The 21,347-nt window shown below is 42.0% G+C and overlaps 2 protein-coding genes and 1 long non-coding RNA gene across 6 annotated transcripts; 2 read left to right on the top strand and 1 right to left on the bottom strand.

Moving 5' to 3' along the window:
* Positions 1-6,731: 6,731 nt before the first annotated feature.
* Positions 6,732-11,467, bottom strand: LOC106580314 (cyclic AMP-responsive element-binding protein 3-like protein 4). 2 transcript variants are annotated; one of them, XM_082962089.1, is made up of 10 exons: positions 11,161-11,467; positions 10,282-10,422; positions 9,837-10,100; positions 9,562-9,705; positions 9,028-9,135; positions 8,724-8,830; positions 8,386-8,454; positions 8,202-8,286; positions 8,010-8,106; positions 6,732-7,918 (listed from the first exon to the last, which is right to left on the bottom strand). In XM_082962089.1, exons 2-10 carry the CDS (start codon positions 10,417-10,419, stop codon positions 7,587-7,589), a joined length of 1,344 nt encoding a protein of 447 aa, XP_082818215.1. In that variant the 5' UTR covers positions 10,420-10,422; positions 11,161-11,467; the 3' UTR covers positions 6,732-7,586. The 2 variants fall into 2 exon arrangements, with proteins under 2 accessions (XP_082818215.1, XP_082818216.1); XM_082962090.1 differs by having other exon boundaries at positions 9,046-9,135; positions 11,161-11,457.
* Positions 11,468-11,511: 44 nt separating this feature from the next.
* Positions 11,512-14,297, top strand: LOC145860908 (uncharacterized). Its single transcript, XR_014380672.1, has 2 exons — positions 11,512-11,949; positions 12,131-14,297. It is a non-coding gene; the product is annotated as an uncharacterized LOC145860908 (long non-coding RNA).
* Positions 14,298-16,863: 2,566 nt separating this feature from the next.
* LOC106580302 (zinc transporter ZIP1) lies at positions 16,864-21,314 on the top strand. 3 transcript variants are annotated; one of them, XM_014161171.3, is made up of 5 exons: positions 16,872-17,150; positions 17,589-17,882; positions 19,228-19,358; positions 19,725-19,911; positions 20,017-21,314. In XM_014161171.3, the coding sequence occupies exons 2-5, from the start codon at positions 17,690-17,692 to the stop codon at positions 20,418-20,420; spliced, it is 915 nt and encodes a 304-aa protein (XP_014016646.1). In that variant the 5' UTR covers positions 16,872-17,150; positions 17,589-17,689; the 3' UTR covers positions 20,421-21,314. The 3 variants fall into 3 exon arrangements, with proteins under 3 accessions (XP_014016656.1, XP_014016646.1, XP_014016637.1); XM_014161181.3 differs by having other exon boundaries at positions 16,864-17,150; positions 17,589-17,779; positions 19,725-21,314; XM_014161162.3 differs by having other exon boundaries at positions 19,725-21,314.
* The last annotated feature ends 33 nt before the right edge of the window (positions 21,315-21,347 follow it).

Here is a 21,347-nt window from a genome sequence, read left to right as displayed (position 1 = left end):
GTACCCTAGGAAGGAGACAGACTGCTGGAAGAACAGGCATTTCTCAGCCTTGACGTACAGGTCATGCGCCAACAGGCGACCAAGCACCCTGCGCACCAGGGACACATGCTCGGCGCGTGTAGCGGAGTATATCAGAATGTCATCAATATACACCAATACACCCTGCCCGTGCAGGTCCCTGAAAATCTTGTCTACAAAGGCTTGGAAGACTGATGGCGCATTCATCAACCCGTACGGCATGACGAGGTACTCATAGTGCCCTGAGGTGGTACTGAAAGCCGTCTTCCAATCGTCTCCCTCCCAGATACGCACCAGGTTGTAAGCGCTCCTGAGATCTAGTTTGGTGAAGAAGCGCGCCCCGTGCATTGACTCAATCGCTGTGGCTATGAGCGGTAGCGGGTAACTATACCTCACAGTGATCTGGTTCAGGCCTCGATAGTCAATACACGGGCGCAGACCTCCCCCCTTCTTCTTCACAAAAACGAAACTCGAGGAGGCGGGTGAAGTGGGGGACCGAATGTACCCCTGACGCAGGGATTCGGAGACATATGTTTTCAGGGGATACACGTGAGGGGATACACGTGACTCTTGGGAAGTGCAGCGTCTACCAGGAGATTTATCGCACAATCGCCCCGTCGATGGGGTGTTAATTGAGTCGCCTTCTTTTTGGAGAAGGCGAGAGCCAAATCTGCATATTCAGGGGGAATGCGCACAGTGGAGACCTGGTCTGGACTTTCCACTGTAGTAGCACCAATGGAAACCCCTAAACACCTCCCCGAGCACTCTCGCGACCACCCCGTGAGAGCCCTCTGTTGCCAAGAAACAGTGGGGTCATGACAAGCTAACCAGGGTAGGCCTAGCACCACGGGAAATGCAGGAGAGTCAATGAGGAAGAGACTAATTCTGTCCTTGTGACCCCCCTGCGTCACCATGCCCAGAGGAGCGGTAGCCTCCCTAATCAACCCTGACCCTAATGGTCGACTATCTAAGGCGTGAACGCGGAAGGGCACAGCCACGGGAACAATGGGGATCCCTAAACTATGGGCGAACGATCTATCTATAAAATTCCCAGCCGTGCCTGAATCGACGAGCGCCTTATGCTGGGAATGCGGGGAAAACTCAGAAAAAGTAACATACAAAAACATATGTGCGACAGAGGGCTCTGGGTGAGAATGGTGCCTGCTTACCTGGGGTGACGCCAGAGTGCCCTGCCTGCTGCCTCGATCCCCAGAGGAACCAACCCGGCACCGACCGGCAGTGTGACCTCTGCGGCCACAGATGGTGCACGAGCTGGAACCTCCTCCGGTCTCCCTGCGCACAGCACCTCCCAGCTCCATGGGTATCGGAGAGGTGGTGCGGGGGGATGGAACCGACAGACCCTGATAAGGACGTCCGCGGGTATCCAGCAGGTTATCCAGCCGGATGGACAGGTCCACCAGCTGGTCGAAGGTGAGGGTGGTGTCTCTGCAGGCCAACTCCTGACGGACGTCCTCGCGCAAGCTGCAACGATAATGGCCGATCAGGGTCGATCCTGGTCGATCCTGTGCCGGCAGCCAGGGTCCGAAACTCCAGGGCGAACTCCTGGGCGCTCCTCGTCCCCTGCCTCAGATGGAAGTGGCGCTCACCCGCCGCTCTACCCTCGGGCGGGTGGTTGAAGACTGAACTCCTCGGAATGGTCCAACGCCGCATCTCCCTCTCCCCACACGGCGTTGGCCCACTCCAGGGCATTCCCAGAGAGGCACGAGACGAGGGCAGACACCCTCTCACGGCCCAAAGGAGCCAGGTGGACGGTTGCCAGGTATAGGTCGAGCTGCAACAGGAACCCCTGGCAGCCTGCAGCCGTCCCATCGTATTACCGGGGAAGGGCGAGACGAATCCCACTGGGACCAGGAGAGGGGGGGGGCGAGTAGTGGAGACCCCGGTTGTGCTGGTGGAGGCGCTGGAAGAACTCCCTGTCTCTCCCAGCGGTCCATTGTTTGGACAACGGGGTCCATGGCGGTGCCAAGATGGTGGAGCATCGCCGCGTGCTCCCGGATGCGCTCTTCCACCCCTATTCCAGGGGCACCTGCTCCTGTTGACTCCATTGGTGGTGCGGAATTCTGTAAGGGAGTGCGTAACTGGTACAAAACCCGTCGCGCACCAGAGACAACGTGCACATGCACTTACAATAAACAATTCCGCACAAAGACATGGGGGGAACAGAGGGTTAAATACACAACATGTAATGAGGGAAATAAAGACCAGGTGTGTGAGAAGACAAGACAAAACAAATGGAAAATGAAAAGTGAAACGATGATGGCTAGAAGACTGGCGACGCCGAGCGCCGCCTGAACAAGGAGAGGAACCGACTTCGGCGGAAGTCATAACACCCTCTGTAGCCATTGATTTAGCTTCTTTTGTTTTCTTTTTAATGAGAGGGTTAAGGGTTAAAATTTAGTACGCCTCCAGACTTCTGATCCTTAGTAATGGTTATGCCTAAATATGTAAGTTCTTTTTTTACTGGAATACCATAATATGAAGGTGTCACACAATCTTTGACTGCCATGAGTTCACATTTATTAATGTTAAGATGTAGACCAGATGCTTTGGAAATGGATTCTATCACATAGATCGATATGGGAATTTGGTTGGCGTCTTTCAGAAAAAGTGTAGTATCGTCAGCCAGCTGGCTTATAATTTCTTTATCAGCTATGGAAATACCTTGTACAGGACTATTATTTAAAGAATTTGTAAGGAGTTGGGTGATTAATAAAAACAGATTCTGTATCACTGATAGAGTGAACATTATTCAGTGAGTCAAAAAACATATCTGTGGATTCCTGAGAGTACGTAGAGCAATACAATTTCCTGTAAAAATTGCTACAGTATTTAGCGATTCATTTTTGGTCGTCTGTAATAACACCATCAATGTGTAACTTATGGATAGTGTTATTTTATTTATTTTATTTTATTATTTGTAGAATGAAAGTCTAAAAGAAATAGGATGAATTCTGTCGTCCCTCCTCAAGCCATTTTTTCCTAGATCTGATAAAGGCTCCTTCTGCTTGTAATCTATATACAGTTGAAGTCAGAAGTTTACATACACCTTAGCCAAATACATTTAAACTCAGTTTTCACAATTCCTGACATTTAATCCTAGTAAAAATTCCCTGTCTTAGATCAGTTAGGATCACCACTTTATTTTAAGAATGTGAAATGTCCGAATAGTAGTAGAGAGAATGATTTATTTCAGCTTTTATTTCTTTCATCACATTCCCAGTGGGTCAGAAGTTTACATACAATCAATTAGTATTTGGTAGCATTACCTTTAAATTGTTTAACTTGAGTCAAATGTTTCGGGTAGCCTTCCACATGCTTCCCAGAATAAGTTGGGTGAATTTTGGCCCATTCCTCCTGACAGAGCTCGTGTAACTGAGGCACGTTTGTAGGCCTCCTTGCTCACACAAGCTTTTTCAGTTCTGCCCACAAATTTTCTATAGGATTGAGGTCGGGGCTTTGTGATGGCCACTCCAATACCTTGACTTTGTTGTCCTTAAGCCATTTTGCCACAACTTTGGAAGTATGCTTGGGGTCATTGTCCATTTGGAAGACCCAGTTGCGACCAAGCTTTAACTTCCTGACTGATGTCTTGAGATGTTGCTTCAATATATACACAATTTTCCTACCTCATGATGCCATCTATTTTGTGAAGTGCACCAGTCCCTCCTGCAGCAAAGCACCCCCACAACATGATGCTGCCACCCCCGTGCTTCATGGTTGGGATGGTGTTCTTCGGGTTGCAAGCCTCCCCCTTTTTCCTCCAAACATAACGATGGTCATTATGGCCAAACAGTTCTATTTTTGTTTCATCAGACCAGAGGACATTTCTCCATAAGGTACGATCTTTGTCCCCATGTGCAGTTGCAAACCGCAGTTTGGCTTTTTTATGCCGGTTTTGGAGCAGTGGCTTCTTCCTTGCTGAGCAATAATCTATATATATTATCAAGTTGATTTAATCTATATTTATTATCCAGTTGATTTAATCTATATATATTATCCAGTTTATTTAATCTATATATATTATCCAGTTTATTTAATCTATATATATTATCTATTTGATTTAATCTATATACATTATCCAGTTGATTTAATCTATATATATTATCCAGTTGATTTAATCTATATATATTATCCAGTTGATTTAATCTATATTTAATATCCAGTTGATTTAATCTATATTTATTATCCAGTTTATTTAATCTATATATATATTATATAGTTTATTTAATCTATATTTATTATCCAGTTGATTTAATCTATATATATTATTAGGTTTATTTAATCAAAATGTATTATCCAGTTGATTTAATCTCTATATATTATCTAGTTGATTTAATCTATATATATTATCCAGTTGATTTAATCTATATATATTGTCCAGTTTATTTTGTAACTCAATCAGTTCCATCTTCTCCTCCCCCCAGAGGCCGGCTGGGGACCTCTGAGAAAGGGAAGTTATCTTAATGATCGCCTTTTCCTCCTCAGCTCTTCTGGTCTTAGCAAGATTACTACCGGATTTTCTAAGGTATTTGGACACCTCAAATTTAAAGAGCTCATAGTTCTTGCAATAAGATTTTTCTTCACCAGCCCTTTCCCAAAAGTGTGAGAGCAAATCTTTAACCTCAAACTTAACTATATCATTATTTAATAACAAGCTATTTAGCTTCCAGTAGGATGCTCTACCAAGGTTAGTATCAAGGGTAAATATTTTTATATCAATGTAAATGGCCCTATGATCTGTGAGGGGAGTAGTACAAATATTTGTAGTAACACACTCACTATCAATACATTTGAATATAAGCCACAAATCTATTCTGGACTGTCTGGAACTTGTTTTGTTACTCCAAGTGAACGATCTGTTGGCCGGAAACCTCTCTCTCCATATATCAGTAAGATTAAACTTTTCCATAAAAATTATTAAGCCCAAATTCTGACTGGTTGGCCTACCTGGGGGCCATGTATCAGATGAGTTATCTTTTGTAATGTTAAAGTTCCCTACTACCAATAATAACGAATTAGGAAATGTAGATAATCAATGAAGTACATGTTTCTCTATAGATTCAAGCAACTCATAATTTTCATGTTTGGTGTTGTACATGTAGTTGTTTACAGTAATTAGCATAATGTCATTGTAACTGATCACAAGACAAATAAAGTGACCAAAGGGGTCACATTCCGAGTGTAGAATATTACCACCAAAGGTATTTTTCATTGTAGTGACACCAGCGGAGCGTTCAGATCCATAGGAAAGCCAAATATCGTTGCCCCACTGTGACCTCCAGAAGTTGGTATCAGCAGAAATTGAGTGAGACTCTTGAAAAAAGCAAAAATCTGTTCATAATTGTTTAGCAAATAAAAATAAGGCCTTGCGCTTCACATTGTTTCGTAACCCCCTAGCATTAAGATCAAGTATAGACAAAGACAAAACAACAAAGATAATATAAAAGTATAAATTGTAGGATGAGTCAAAAACGTAGGAGCAGTGAACGTAAGCGATAAGGAACCAAGATCTGCACCATTTAAGTCAACTTAAAGTGAAAATAGCTTATACCATAAACTTTGAGCTAGTTGTTATCCGGCTAATGAAATTCAACTCAACAGAAAATTATGTTCAAGACCAAACCAAGGGTTCTCTGTAGTAAGAGAGACTAAAAACCCTCTTTAGTGTAATCAGGGACTATTCTAAGAAATAAAAATAAAATACAAAATAATAATTAAAAAAATAAAAGGATTTTAAGTTAATATGAAAACTGATCATAAAAAAAATTGAGTAAAAATGTTTTACATATACACATCCTAAGACCCATTTCACTTGGAAATAAGTATTAATAACTAAATAGAACAATAACTGTGTAAAGTCAGAGCAGAGCTGTATGCCCCTTTAAAACAGCATCTTAGTTCCTGTACACATAAAAAAATAAATACAACTTTCAGTCTTCTTCGTGAGTTTGTAAACACAATAGGCTTTCTTCTGGTCTGGTCATACAAGAACAAGCTAATAAATTATTGAGGTACCTGAGTGTTCTGAAAAATAGTCACCTGAGGCTTGTTAGGTAATGTTAATCAGTACAAGGAAAATGAGAATACCATGGCTGAAACCATCAATCTGTTCCCTCTGGTGAGATTCTAGGGAGGAATATCAATTTTGGAACCGTTGATGAAGCCTTTCCCTCATTTCCTGCTTTCTTGATTGTTGGCCACAACTTGTTCCTTCTTTCTATGTCCTCCGGGCTGAGATGCTCAGCGAAACGCAGACTATGACTCTGAAGGAACGCCTTCTTCCTAGCAGCTTTCCAGACAGCATCCCTGTAGAATCTGTCAGTCAAGAGGATGATGATACCCTTTGGTCTTGAATCGTTTTGCTGTTGCTTCTTGCCGAGACGATGCACAACATCGATGGTATCACCAACTTTGTTCTTCTCTGCAGGCATAACTTCTTGGCAGATGCGGATAGCCTCTCGTCGCACATCCTCATTCTCCACCTCTGGCACGCCGTAGAGTCTCAGGTTCCATCTTCTTGTGTATTGCTCCAGATCAGGGAACTCGTCATCTTCAACAGCATTTCGAAAGCACGAGATTATCCATAGGGCAAGCGTAGTTATGGCAGTTATCAATACATTTTTTCATGGATTTCTTCAATGCTTTGAATAGTCAAACTTCAGGTAGGCTATATAATTACCATAAAGCAAAAACAGTATTGTTCCCATTTAATAAATATAAAGTAAAGCACATAAAATAGGACACCAGCAACCACTACAATTAGGATAGCAAGTTCTGTGAAGAGTATACATTTGGACCACAATGTCATGCTTAAGATAAGGACATGTTTGGATTGTACACAATGTTTTTCTCTTAACCGAATGAGGGCCAAACAACATTTTTAAGTACACGCAAAAGATATGACAGTTTGCTTACAGTGCAAAATGAGTCTCTCAGCATTCAGTTATGGGAGCTGCAAACTACATTGAGCACAGATGCCAGTCAGAAACTAGCTAGGCAGTTTCACAAACATGTTAATGTACACACGAGTAAGGTAGTTAGTCCAAAACATAATTCATCGGTGTAGGCTCACTTTCAAGGAGTGTGTGTGTGGTGTACACTAAGACTTGCTTAAAGTATGCATAACCAAAACAATATATTCATATCTGTGGTGTTTTTCCAGCTACAACCTAACAACCTTCATCCTTCCCACAGGATGTACTAACTAATTCTTCGGAGTTTAAAGTTATAAATGTACTGGAACCTTTACCATACAAACATTAAGAAGTGGTACTTAAATAGAAAAGTCAAAAATGTTTAACCCATTTTGAAGACCATTCCACCGAATCCCAGATTAAACCTTGTTTGCACCACAGCAACAAAAAAGAGTAAGGCAATGGTTAGGCATTTAAGGCACCAAAGGGGTCTGGTTGAAAACCAATGTGGTAATAGGGCAGCATATTGGACTGCCCCAGCATATTCCTCCCATTGTCCATAATGAAGGCAAGGAGCTTTGAAGAGCTCTATAAAGCAAATGGAATGCAGTCAAACTAGATCATCAACACTGTCTACATCTCATCAGCGTGGGCTGGTTTGGTGGGGTCAAGGCTTGTGCTCCCTTTTCCTGTTGCTGACACCAGGCCCAGGGCCAGAGGTTCAGTCTGCCCGTCAACCAGAGTCGAGCTGTTCCCTGGTTGGCTCTCCTCCAGGGCCACACCCTCAATGTCAGTGATTTTGGGACTTTCTATTGGTTGCTTTAGTATTCTGGAAGCATCCGGGGGATCTGATTGACTGAGGTCACGGGAAACGGGTAGGGAATCTGGCTGAATTATATGGTTATCCACTTCCTCAGCAGCTTGCAAGGATGAAGCAGGATCTGTGAGGATGTTTCTGGAGATAACTGAAACAGTAAAGAAGAGGGAAGGCTATTTAACTTTCATAGTTTTCAGAAGAAAAATAATCCATTATTAATTCCTAAATGGATAACTAACCTCCTTTTGGTGTATAGTCCTCTTCTATGGATGAGGCGCCCCAGTGGAAGGGGCTGTAACTTGGGAAGATGATGAGGCCCAGAGAGAAGAGGATAATCTGATGGGAAACAACAGACGCACGTTAAATTCACTTTTTTTTAAGATCACCCTGAAAGTACACAAAGGCATGGAGGACAGACATGTTGATCTCACCATGATGCAGGTGCTGGTCTGTGCTGCTTTAGTGACCGTCTGTTTGATCAGCGACTGTAGTCTGCGCAGCTGAGCCAGGAGAGACCTGTGCATGGAGATATTATAAAAACACCAGAACTAACAAGACACAAACATCATCATTGAGCATCATCAGTGCAAAAAGGTGATGAGCCAATTTAGTTACATGTTGTGTTTCTCCAGCTGTTCCACGGTCCTCTGCAGCTCTTTGTTTTGCGCTGAGCAAGCCGCTGCCCTGAGACACAGAAAATACCTAGGGTCACTGACAGAAAAGCATTCCTACTGTCCGACAGTGTCGCCCCATTGGGGAGAGTCAAGAATAACTCCGTGGTAGAATAGAACATAAGGACCCATTGTCAGGACTTCCTACTGCACATGCCTCTCTGTTGTACAACAAATGAAAATGCTAAGGAAATGCAAGTGACTTGTTTATAGAGGTTATCCACCATGAACTACATAGTGGGTCCAATTTTCATGGAGAAAAATAGAAGCCTCAGGCCTCACCTGCTCTCAAGCCCATCCACATAGTCCTTCTTCCTGCGACGGCTGTCCTGGGCTGACTGTTTGTTGCGTATTTTGCGTCTCACTTTTTTCAGAATCCGTTCCTCAGCCTAGAAGGGAATTCAGTCCAGTACATTTAGATGCAATTCAACTCAGAGCTAAACAATTTCAGTCAATTTCAGTCAAATCATAAAAAATATACAACAAAGTAATTTGTCATGTCAAAGTTGTTATGCAATTGTAATGTTATCCAAGTGCATGCAGGGGAATAATGGATTTGGGGTACATAGAATAGTGTACCATCTACCGTGCGTGTGTGTCTGACCTTGGTGAGGGGCAGGTTGTTGGGCAGAGAGATCCCCTCTTGGTTCAGCAGTTTCTGCTCCTCCTCAGTCAGCGTGAGATCAGGGTAAAGCTGATCAGGAGAAGAGGATATTGTGTTTATAATCCTCACCGCCATAATCCCATAGAGAGACACTTGAACAACCACCTGGGATCTCAGACTAACAATCGCCCTCCCCCACTATCTTCATATTGCGCCTATCTTCTCCATTCATTAGGGACTGAGGCCTATGGATTTCACCACATCTTTAGAATACATTTGCAGGCCTCAATTATAAGTAAGCAGGAAAGATTGTCACTGTTTACATCTAATAAGATGGTAAAAACATTCCCTATTTATTTGTGATTGAGCCCTGCAACTTTGTCCTAATGCATATGGCGGGATCTTCACAACAGATGCCATTGAATATGGACTTATCTTGGCATTAGACCACTTTAGTGTTGTGAAAATATCTGAAAATTCTGATTTTTGAGTCAACTTGCCCCCTTTAAGTCTCACCAGTGGGCTGTCTGGACTGGTGGGGCCTGAGGTGGAAGCAGAGTGGGTAGAAAGGTGACCATGGTCAAATCTCCCAGCGGATACTTGGGGTAACTCGTTGACAATACAGGACTCCGAGATCAACATCTGAGAACGCCACTCATCTGACATAGGAAAAGAGAGTAAACTCCCACCCAACACACATGGACACACACACACACACACACACACACACACACACACACACACACACACACACACACACACACACACACACACACACACACACACACCCCGAGTTCTATGGAAATGACATCGACACTATGCTGCTCTGGCTCCGTCTTGATGTTGGCCAGGGTGCTGATGTCATAGACCACCTGATAGACAGTTGTGGGGGCCTGAGAGGGGTCCACCGTGGCTGCTAGGGGGCTCTCAGAGCAAGGTTCCTCAGAGATGCCACTGTCGCTCTCTGAGGAGGTCTCCACTGGGGCTCTGGTAGGGAAGACATCATTTGGGTTGATGGCATAAAGCACATCCTCTGGCTCGCTGTCATTTAGACCCTGTAACATATGGAGAGGAATTTGGTAATACTTTAAGGAAATGGTATAATACATTATTACATGTTACTAATGTGTTAAGAAATAAAGTTGAGTAAACATAGCCCCAGGTCTTTGCAACTTGGCTCACTATATTGTACAACTAGTCATAATGGGAAACCATCTGCACACTTTGGGTGTCTACCGTGCATTCATCCAGGGGTTTTTCAGAGCCAGCATAGATGACATCAGAGCAAGAAAATGGCCCTTCCAGGCCCCAACTCTCCTCTGTCATACTGTCCTCCTTGTGTCCGAAAAACAGCTCTCCATTCTCTACATCCATGTCCTAGAAGAAACAAAACAGCAGTTAAATATTTTGTAGTACTTCTATCAATTCAGTTCACTTTTGTGTACTTCTCTTATTGCACTGTCAATGTTACAACTCTTTGTTATTAAAGTATTTGAAACTCATACCTATGTTGTTGTAAATTAAGATTTATAAAGCATGAAGAAGGTGTGGCAACTGCTCAGAGAGCTGTTAAAGGGTGGAGCTATATATATTATTACTGTTTGATCAGTGGGAGTCCTTTCGCAAGAGGATATCAGCATCCTGGTGCACGCACGCACGCACGCACACACACACAGTTGTATTAAAAACTGATAGGCTCTCAATAGCAATTGTACCCCTCATAAAATCACAATCATTAGACTTTTTTGGCCTCAAATGTAATATGTAGACCTACAAGTTAGGCAAGCAGAAATAATAGTATCACGTGACCCACACCAGTAGTCTTTAATAAACTAGTCTGTCTATACGTATGTTTTCTATATTGTAGGCTATTGCCTGCATATTTCTGCCAAGTGTTCAGATAATGATCTCACACTATTAAATGGCGGAACTTGAATAAAGTTGATCCATTAAAATTCAACATTCGTAATCGATTGCCTTATTGGTTTCGATTTAGATGTTGAGTTTGACACTATACCTCGATCATGTGTAGGATTCCCTTCCCTGTCAAGCAGAATAAACAAGAGTTACATTGTACTCTCCGACTATAGCCTCATGTCACCACAAACAACTTACTTGTCTGCTGCTGTTTTCAGAAGCGATGATTGTTCCGAATATATATATAGGTCTACTTCAAGTGCATTACAACAATAGTAGGCCCAACGTGAGTAGAAAAATGCAGACGAGTAGTGTTTAAAGATCAACCAGCGTAAGACGCATTTCTCCCAAAAATCCAGCTGGCAATTCTTATGTCAATCATCCCGTAGGACGAATAACCATACTCACACGGCGGATGTGCGTCGCCTAAACGCAACCTGTTGGCTCTAAAAATCACTAACTGATAGAGTATGTGGATTTCTCTCTGTTTCTTACTTATGCCATAATGCAAAAACATGTCCCTTTTATAAATCAGTACATTTACACCGACGTTGTGCAGTCCATAATCGTCAAATAACCCCGAAGTCCCTCCCACTTTACGCCTTTGATTGGGCAAGGCAATTTACCAATAAAAAAAACAGAAGAGGGTGTGAATACTTTGGAGGCAAAATGTAGCAGTGAGTTAGAGATGATACTGGACATACTGGAAAGGATTAGTTACAGTATCGTATTGAGTTCTGAAGTAGGCAAAGGCCTATACTTTTGCCAACATTCTCTATTGAGACGTTTTTGCAGTAGGAAAGTCAGAGCAAAATCAGGGGATCATGGCAAAATCTAAAAGTGTGACACCATCTGGAGTTCTGACTTTGAACAAGTCATGGATATCTCAAAGCAGTTTCGATGGTTTGGACTACATGGCTGGAACATCAATGACGGCTGGAAGAGCCTGGTCTGCTGGTGTTCCTTGCAAAAATGGATAGCAGAGTGGTGAGTCAATCTTTGTATGTGTTCACTGCTCTCTTTGCACATATATATTTCCAATAGACACTGATCTTTTTGTCTCACCATTCTTTGTAGTTGATTGACTGATCAAGAATGGAAAAGGCAGCCAAATGTTGCGATCTTGAATGCAACTTTGTGAAATTGTATCATTCCCTTTACCCTGTAGGTGGCGTTAAAGTCTGTCCTGCTGGTGGATGGTGGGGAGACCATTGTGGTGTAAGGCCTGGGGGTGGCTCCTAGTGTGAGTGGCCAGGGGATTACTGGTGCCATCCAGAGACATGTGACAGAATATGCCTGCAGTCACTTTTCACAGGTCACTTGCCCGAAAACTGTGCCCAGGACACAACCCATCATCTGAAAAACTGTCAAGATATCGTTTGTTGGCCAAAGAGGTAGGCCTACATAGCTTGCATGCCAGTGTGGTTTTTATTGAGCAGGGGTGTGCACAACTGCAGTCCTTGATGGCCACAGTTCTGAGGTCCAGTCATTTGACATATAACATTCTCTAGTTGTGTTATTTATAATTATATGTATGGACATGCATCATGCAATGTATCTTGAGCTGAAATAGCCTGCTCTCTTGAATCATCTATTGTGTCTGTGTTAGGGCATTCCTTCTTTGTGTTGTGAGGTAGGTGACATAGGATCTTTCGTTGAGGAACTACAACAGAGACTCGACCAAAAGTACAAGGCTGAGGCCTTTAACCCAGTGACCCTGAGCCAAGCAGGCAGAAAAAGCAGTGCTGAGCATACATGTGGTTGAAAACCTACTGTTGTGTGGCACCATTATCAATGACTGGGAGCCACTGATGCTAATGGAGGCTAATCTGGAAGTGCTTCGCAGGAGGGGGCTGAACTGGGTAGCAGACTGCCCACTCAAGCCCAATGCTCTCAGTCTCTGCACCATACCCAGTGCCCTATTGCCCTCCATTTTAACATCAACATTTTTGGTCACAGCCTTGATTCAGTCTGTGCTCTGTTCCTGGCACAGCTTAGAAATCTACTCTGATACTTGAGTGGATATCTCATCTTCTATACTTACAGTACCAGTCAAAAGTTTGGAAACACCTACTCATTCAAGGGTTTTCCTTTATTTTCACTATTTTCTACATTGTAGAATAATAGTGAAGACATCAAAACTATGAAATAACACACATACTCTGCGTCTCACAAAGACACGGCGGTTGGAACCAAAAATCTCACATTTGGACTCATCAGACCAAAGGACAGATTTCCACCGGTCTAATGTCCATTACTCGTGTTTCTTGGCCCAAGCAAGTCTCTTCTTCTTATTGGTGTCTTTTTAGTAGTGGTTTCTTTGCAGCAATTTGACCATGAAGGCCCTATTCACGCAGTCTTCTCTGAACAGTTGATGTTGAGATGTTTCTGTTACTTGAACTCTGTGAAGCATTTCTTTTTTGGGCTGCAATTTCCGAGGCTGGTAACTCTAATGAACTTATCCTCTGGTCTTTCTTTCCTGTGGCGGTCCTCATGAGAGCCAGTTTCATCATAGCACTTGATGGTTTTTGCGACTGCACTTGAAGAAACTTTAAAAGTTCTTGAAATTTTCCGATTGACTTATCTTCATGTCTTAAAGTAATGATGGACTGTCATTTCTCTTTGCTTATTTGAGCTGTTCTTGCCATAATATGAGCATGGTCTTTTACCAAATAGGGCTATCTTCTGTATACCCTCCTACCTTGTCACAACTGATTGTCTCAAACGCATTAAGGAAAGAAATTCCACAAATTAACTTTTAACATGGCATACTTGTTAATTGAAATGCATTCCAGGTGCATTCCACCTCACGAAGCTGGTTGAGAGAATGTGCCAAGAGTGTGCAAAGCTGCATCCCAGTATCCATCCTGGGCTAAAGCAGTTTTGTTAGAACCCTTCCAGTCATGTTCTTCAAGGATTATTGAGAGGAGCTTTTGCTGGAGACCTTTAACAATATCTGGAGCTGGAGGAAACACAAAGTGTCGTTGAGCATTCATGTACATATAATAACACAAATTCAAAAGCTACATGCTGAATTCCATACCAGGCTTTTAGCCAAAATGTCAGAGAATGTATTTAATATATTCATGTCCTTTATACTGTGTTTAATGGTTTATTTGTTTTTTATGGTTTTATTATGGCAAATATAAACTGGATAGGATCTCCTGTATACTATGGCAAAATAGGGCAGTTATATATGACTCATGGAACTCAATTTTTTAAAATTTTTATACAAGGTAAGGTTTGCCTCTTTATGATCTCACATGATCTCACCTCATAAGAACTGGGTTGTGGCATCAGCAATTTCTGCCTCTCTCAATAAATACATAAAATAATTGTGTTGGTGATCTTTTGAAAAACACAGATGGGCCTAAATTGTAAACAATATACTATGCAATCAAGATATTTTTATTCTATACAGGAAGTTATCATAAGTTTCTCAGAGTTCTAGCGAGGTCGAGTCAAACACAGTTTTAATTGTTCTTGGTATTTTCATTGGCACACACATACACACACATTTATCTCCCTCCCAGTCCAACCTAGTTGGACTTATGTTTAATACTTGAATTATTCCTTATACATACTACATAAACTATAATCCCTAATGGTTACGTTTCAGGGTAGAATTATTTAATCATTATCTTTAAACATAAATTATTTTATCAATCCACCCTTAGGGTAGAATTATTTAGTCATTAAGGGTGGATTGATAAAATAATTTATGTTTAAAGATAATGATTAAATAATTCTACCCTGAAACGTAACCATTAGGGATTATAGTTTATGTAGCATGTATAAGGAATAATTAAAGTATTAAACATAAGTCCAACTAGGTTGGACTGGGAGGGAGATAAATGTGTGTGCCGAACAAAATACCGAGAACAATTACCCGACCTGGCTAGAACTCTGAGAAACTTATGATAGGACAGGGAGTCATTTTCAAGGTTCCTCTAATCTCGGCGGAATGGAACGGACAGCGCTGGGTAGTGATAAACAGTGGTGAGAACTCTGGGGAGGGATACAACCCACCTACTGTTCGTGTGTATGTATGTGCATAGGATACCTACTGTTTGTGTGGATGTGTGTGCGTAAGTAAGGAGTGAATTATAAAATGGATGTCTTTGTATTATGGACTTCAGAGTACCCTCGTGAATAAACATTTTGACTATTGTAAGCTGGGACTCAAGTCTGTTTCATTCAACCAGAATCTTACAAACTCTGGGTTGCAGACTGAGTAGATTAATTGAAGTTTATGAACATTGATAACGAAATTCACATAACAGTCTGACACGAGACGTACCTCACCCACCTGGACAAAAGGAATGCACATGTGAGGATGCTGTTCGACTACAGCTCTGCCTTCAATACCATAGTGCCCTCTATGTTCACCACAAAGCTCACGGCCCTGGGACTGAACTCCTTCCTTTGCAACTGGGTCCTGGACTTCCTGACCAGGTGGTGAAGGTAGGCAACATCACCTCCTCCACACTGATCCTCAATACAGGGGAACCACAAGGGTGCGTTCTCAGTCCCCTCCTGTACTCCTTTTATACCCACAACAGCGTGGCCTCACACAGTTCCAACTCCATCATCAAGTTCACTGACAACACGACAGTAGTAGGCATGATTACCAACACAGGCAAGATGGGCTACAAAGAGGAGTTAGGCACTCTGTCGGAGTAGTGCCAGGTAAACAACCTCTCCTTCAACATCAGCAAAACAAAGGAGCTGATTGTGGACTTCAGGAGGAACCAGGCTGGGCACATCCTCATCAACAGGGTCACTGTGACGATGATCCAAAACGTCAAGTTACTCAGCTTACACATCTCCGAGGAGCTAAAATGGTCAAACCACATGGACACTGTGGTGAAGGCACTACAGTGACTCTTCAACCTTAGGAGGCTGAAGAAATGTGTCCTGTCCCATCACAGTTTCTACAGGAGCACCATCGAGAGCATACTGTCAGGCTGCATCACAGCCTGGTACGGCAACTCCACCGCCGCTGATCGCAAGGCTCTACAGGGGGTGGTACGATCAGCCAGTATGTTCAACAAGTTTAAACATCACATTAGAGTACGGCAGTTTAGTACAGTAGAGCACAGTACAGTATGGCACGGTACAGGACAGTCAAGTTTTATTCAGTAGAGTACAATAGAGTACAGTAAGAGTAGAGTATAGTTTAGTAGAGTATATTAGAGTAAAGTAGGGTACAATACAGAGCCCTATAAAAAAAATAAGACATCCAAAAGACATCAATGTCTGTAAATTCTTAATGGGAAGTGTTGGCCCATACTTGTTCACTACAGTACTTCCCACAAATCTAAGAAGGAGATTCCAGCATTTTGCTTAGGCTACTCATCATGATGTTTCATGGTCAATGCTGCCATCCCATTTCTGACACCAGTGTAGCGAACAACAAACTCAGCTCTTGGTGTGAAAGGCAAACACCCTACCGGACCAATCATAGAAGTTTATATGTGGCCAAATCAACTCCAGCCTGGACCTGACCAAATCTAAACCAATCATAGACGTCTGTTGACGTTGAAATCAAGGCCAGTCTGGACCGCAGCAAAAAATAAATAAAGACCACTGGTCCAGACAGGACCAGAAACAAAAGACGTCCAAATTACGTCGCCTGACTGTACATGTTTAGCGGGTATGTATCCTACTAGATTAGAGAATGCAGCAGAGGTGTGGTACTGGTACTCATGACATTGTCATATTTCGCACATTTACTGGACTGATACAAAGTCTAGAGATGGCACATGATGTCCTCTCAATTCTTCATCTGTTGCAATTGTGTGCGATTTATGAGTGATACAATGTACAGTATCTTGTCTCAAAAGTCCACGAATGAATAGACCGCGAAAGTTCAAAGTTGCTCCGAAACAACTGATAAATGATCTGTTTAGCAGACAACCAATCTTGAGATGAACTATCGACAGCTAAAACGCAGATCTGACTTGAGATCAGATTTCACCGAGCGTTGATGAATCCGGGATATGCCCCTCCCTCGAGGTCGTCCCAGCCTCATTCTGATCAGCTGACTCATCACTTCCCGTACGGAGTGCAATTTTTTTGGAATAGCAGTAATGTCGTTTTGCTGCCTTTTTCCCACTTGTTATTAAGTCTGTGCCAATAGAAGCTGCTCACCAAGGCTGTCCTTTTATGAGAGAATACGACAGAAGGTAATACATTATTTATTGCTTGCTGTTTGTAACGTGAAAGATGCCAAAGGCAGAAAGCTTTACGTTTAGTCAAATTGTTGAAAACTTTTGATGGAATAGCTATAGTTTTTAAAACTTTCTAACCAGCTATACATGATATTATAACAGTCCCAGTAAAGCAATTTAATGTTATCTGATGTTAGATCAGTCACATGCTTTCTATGCCCCCCTTTCCTACACAAACTTTACTTTCCAGATCCTTTCACATACTGTATCTGGGAATTCATATTATTTGTTTGCCAAGATTCCAGAGCAGATGTTACAATGTGACATTGTCACAGAAGTCTCTCACGCTAAACTATGGGCACTATGAAAATGTATGCAATACATTTAAAACTGCATTTATTTGTATTGACTTGATTTGAATGTAGGCAAATGTTCCTCAAACTTCTGATGCAGGTGGTCTCCCCTCCCCATTCGACTGTAAGCCAATGGAGGGCGTCTGAGAGCTACACTTTGCTGTTTCACTCAGACATAAGAGAGAAGCAGGTTGTGCAGACATGGCTCTCAGAAAAGGATCTTCTTCTGTTGCCCTCTCCGGGTGGCCATCTGAAGTGCAGATGAACCCAACTGATGTCCCTGGCCTGGAGGTAAAGCTGGGAGCATTGGTTGTTCTTTTCTCCATCACACTGGTTTGTGGCTTCGCCCCTTTGTGCTTAGTCAGGGGGGCAGGGAGGTGCAATGTAGACCCAGGTAAGTGGCACTTTAGATCAAAATTCATTTAGAGAATGTGACTTAACGGTAAAGCCATTTGTATTAAATCACTTTTTGACAGCACCCCTTTTGAATTGAATAGAACCATCCTTACATATTTTCCCATTGTAGAAGTGCTCAGAAAGTTACTTTTTGGACCTGAATGCCAAAATAGTCAAGAGATAAAAGTCCTCAAATTTGACCTATTTTGCATACACACCATACCATGAGACATCCATCTCTTCATCACTGGAAAAGATAAACAGTTGAGATTTATATATTGAAAAACTTATGAACAGGGTTTTTAAATTATTTCATAATTTCTTTAACAATGTTTTTTTGAATTTAAAAAAACGTTTTTTTTCTTCTTAAATGTCAGTTACACACAATGTTGACTTGTATGGGAATATCAGGTGTTTCATATACTGTCAATTCTCCATAGGAAACCTATTGAAATCATAGAAATAGAGATCATAGAATATACATGACCATTTAAGTTGACATTCGACAATGGGTGGACCAGTGGCAATCTTTGTGTTAGTAATTACAAGCAAAAACTTCAATTCAATTAAAATGTCAATGGTGTACCAGCTAAATTGGAGAGGTCTGAAGGGATAGGTCCATTCTATGAATTATATTTCTAGGATTGAAATGACACCCACCCTGTATTCAACAGCATGTTGTGTCTCAACCGATGGCGGGCACAACACAAAAACCTCAGATGATGTAAAAATAGGGTCTAAGCTACAACATACAGTACCAGTCAAAGGTTTGGACATACCATCTCATTCCAGGGTTTTTCTTTATTTTTAAAATGTTCTACATTGTAGAATAATAATTAAGAGATCATCCCAAACAAAACCCAACATAGAAATACAAAACTAGAACCTGACAACATAGAAAAACTAAACTAGAAAAACTCCCCTGTCACGCCCTGACCTACTCTACCATAGAAAATAACATCTTTCTATAGTCAGGACGTGACAACTCCTATGTGTTCCTTCCTTTCACAAAACCTACACGAAACAGAAAGAACCCCAAATCCATGTAAAGACAGTAGAATGTAAGTGGGTTCAACTTCCATGCACATCTGATAACTTTGTACAGAGCTGAATAATTAAGTGCAGGTAAATTAGTAAAAAGAGGACATACCTACTCATTTTTGTGTAATCTGTTCCCGGATGTTGTCAAGATGTATTCTGTCAACTCTGTATATCTTTTCCATGGAGACCAGACGAAGACCAACAGGTTAAAACATTGACTTTACTTGTTGTAGAGCCTTTCAATAAACTTGCATGACTGGCTGATACATTTGTGGCTGAGTTGTGTCTATTGTATTCCACAGAAATGCATCACAAGGTAGTGAGCTTGGTGAGCTGCTTCGCTGGAGGAGTGTTCTTTGCTACTTGCCTTCTGGACCTGGTGCCTGACTACCTATCTGGGATCAATGAAGCATTTAGTAGCCTGGGCATCACAGTAAGAATTTGGGGAAGTCCCTCATTAGCTGTGTCTTTTTTTGGTTTCTGCCCTTCGGTTAGTCATTTCACATCTGATTAGTATTTAGGAAGTACAGCGTTATCTTTGCCTACCCTGTATTGCTTGATGTCAGAATTACATTTTTAATCTTTGTGTCAAAGTTGAATGCTGAGAAAAATACAGATGTATGACTTTCTGTGAAGACTCATCAATTTCTGTTCGCAGTCACTTTTTTTAATGTATTTTTTATGTTACATTTGTCAGCTTAATCTGCTGACTGATTAGGCTAGCTTTGTCGTAGTTAATTCTGCCAGGTAAGTTATAAAGTGTGTGTTATCCTCTTATCTGTCAATCTACCCCTTCCAGCTTCAGTTCCCTCTACCTGAGTTTATCATAGCCATGGGCTTCTTCTTGGTCCTGGTGCTGGAGCAAATAGTCTTGGCCCTCAAAGACCGATCGGCGGGCCACTCTGAAGAAAGACGCGCACTATTGGTGGAATCCAGCGTCCAATCACATGACAGAAATGGCCAGAGATACTCCCACCACTCCCATGGTAGGGAGGAACTAGGGGGAGAGGATGCCCACTTTCATGTGGACTTTAACTCCACCTCGGCCATCCGGGCCTTCATTCTAGTATTTTCTTTATCTCTGCACTCAGTGTTCGAGGGCCTGGCTGTGGGGTTACAGGAGGACAGTCAAGAGGTGCTGGAGATCTGTGTTGCTCTACTCCTCCACAAGAGCATCATCTCTTTCAGTCTAGCCCTAAAGCTGGCCCAGGGCAAGCTGCGGCGGGCAGCCGTGGTAGGTTGCCTCCTGCTCTTTGCCCTCATGTCCCCGTTGGGCATTGGGCTGGGCATTGCCCTCACCGAGACCAAGTCGTCCCCCCAGCACCAGCTGGCCAGGTCCACCTTAGAAGGCCTGGCGTCTGGCACCTTTTTGTATATCATCTTCATGGAGATCCTGCCCCATGAGCTGAGCTCCCCGCAGAACCGCATCTCCAAGGTGGCCATGATTCTCACTGGTTTCGCAGTGGTCACTGGGGTGCTGTTCATCAAAATGTAAATATTCTGTAGATCAATGCTTAGGGTCTGATTCTATGAAAAACTGACAACCCTTCTGGGATATAAGACAAAAACAAATTTCCTTTTGCGCCGTGAGAATGCAATTTGGACTGATAAGCATTAAATAATGTTTACAGCATGAGACCAAAAGATACTCAACTGTATCATTAATTCAAACATGTTTCCTTAAGGTGCAGGGAGAATGCTGGTTTGCCTTACACTGGAAACTTTTGATTCAGTAGAGGTCTTTTAGTTTTATTATGTAGATGAACGTTATTCATTCAGGTTTTTGAAAAAGGGATATATGCTAATCCTGACATCTTTTAAATTAACATTAAATAACATTTTCTATTTTAGATAATTGAGAATTTTAATGTATCAATATTTTTTATATAAACAATGACATACTTCACAAACAGCTTTCTGTATACCGTGACGATGTGGTCAAAATAACCGTATTAAAAAAGGAAATATGAGCACTTTTGAGAAATGTATAACTCCTGATTTGATATTATAGCAATCCGAATGTTTTGCTGGCTGTGAAATCTGACTAGCAGTGTCCTGAATTGTTCACAGAACATTTGTTTGTTCAGTAGTATGACTGCCTAGCCCCTGCAAAAACACAATAAGAGCATATACAGCTGGCTATTACTTTAAATGCTTAAAAAGCTAAATGGAGTGTGCTCTTTGTCAGAGCCTTACATTGAGATCAAAATATAGGCCTTTATTTCACTGCCATGTGGTGAGAAAGCTTTGAATTAGTCCTCTATTCTCTTGTAAAACTTGAGTTTGAATAATTGAAATGGCTGCTCTTGTTTTTATGTTCACTTTTAAATCAGGACTTGTTTATCTGTACCTGGTTTACTGATTAAAAGTAATCTGAAATCATTTTAAACATGGTGCCTAGTTATTTTTCCTCTGGAGAGTG

This window comes from Salmo salar, chromosome 02, assembly GCF_965601325.2.
Source record: "Salmo salar chromosome 02, fSalSal1, whole genome shotgun sequence".
Taxonomy (NCBI): Eukaryota; Metazoa; Chordata; class Actinopteri; order Salmoniformes; family Salmonidae; genus Salmo; species Salmo salar.
The sequence above is the reverse complement of the archived record's forward strand: the minus strand, read 5'-3'. Positions and strand labels throughout refer to the sequence as shown.

Excerpts from the sequence above, each read along its gene's own strand:
- LOC106580314 (XM_082962089.1), bottom strand. The coding sequence starts at position 10,419 with ATGGATGTAGAGAATGGAGAGCTGTTTTTCGGACACAAGGAGGACAGT. Across the intron at positions 9,706-9,836 it reads ATGTCATTTCCATAGAACTC|GATGAGTGGCGTTCTCAGAT; the intron begins GGGGTGTGTGTG and ends TTTCCTATGTCA. Across the intron at positions 7,919-8,009 it reads GGACTATACACCAAAAGGAG|TTATCTCCAGAAACATCCTC; the intron begins GTTAGTTATCCA and ends TTACTGTTTCAG.
- LOC106580302 (XM_014161162.3), top strand. The coding sequence starts at position 17,690 with ATGGCTCTCAGAAAAGGATCTTCTTCTGTTGCCCTCTCCGGGTGGCCA. Across the intron at positions 17,883-19,227 it reads GAGGTGCAATGTAGACCCAG|AAATGCATCACAAGGTAGTG; the intron begins GTAAGTGGCACT and ends TGTATTCCACAG. Across the intron at positions 19,359-19,724 it reads TTAGTAGCCTGGGCATCACA|CTTCAGTTCCCTCTACCTGA; the intron begins GTAAGAATTTGG and ends TACCCCTTCCAG.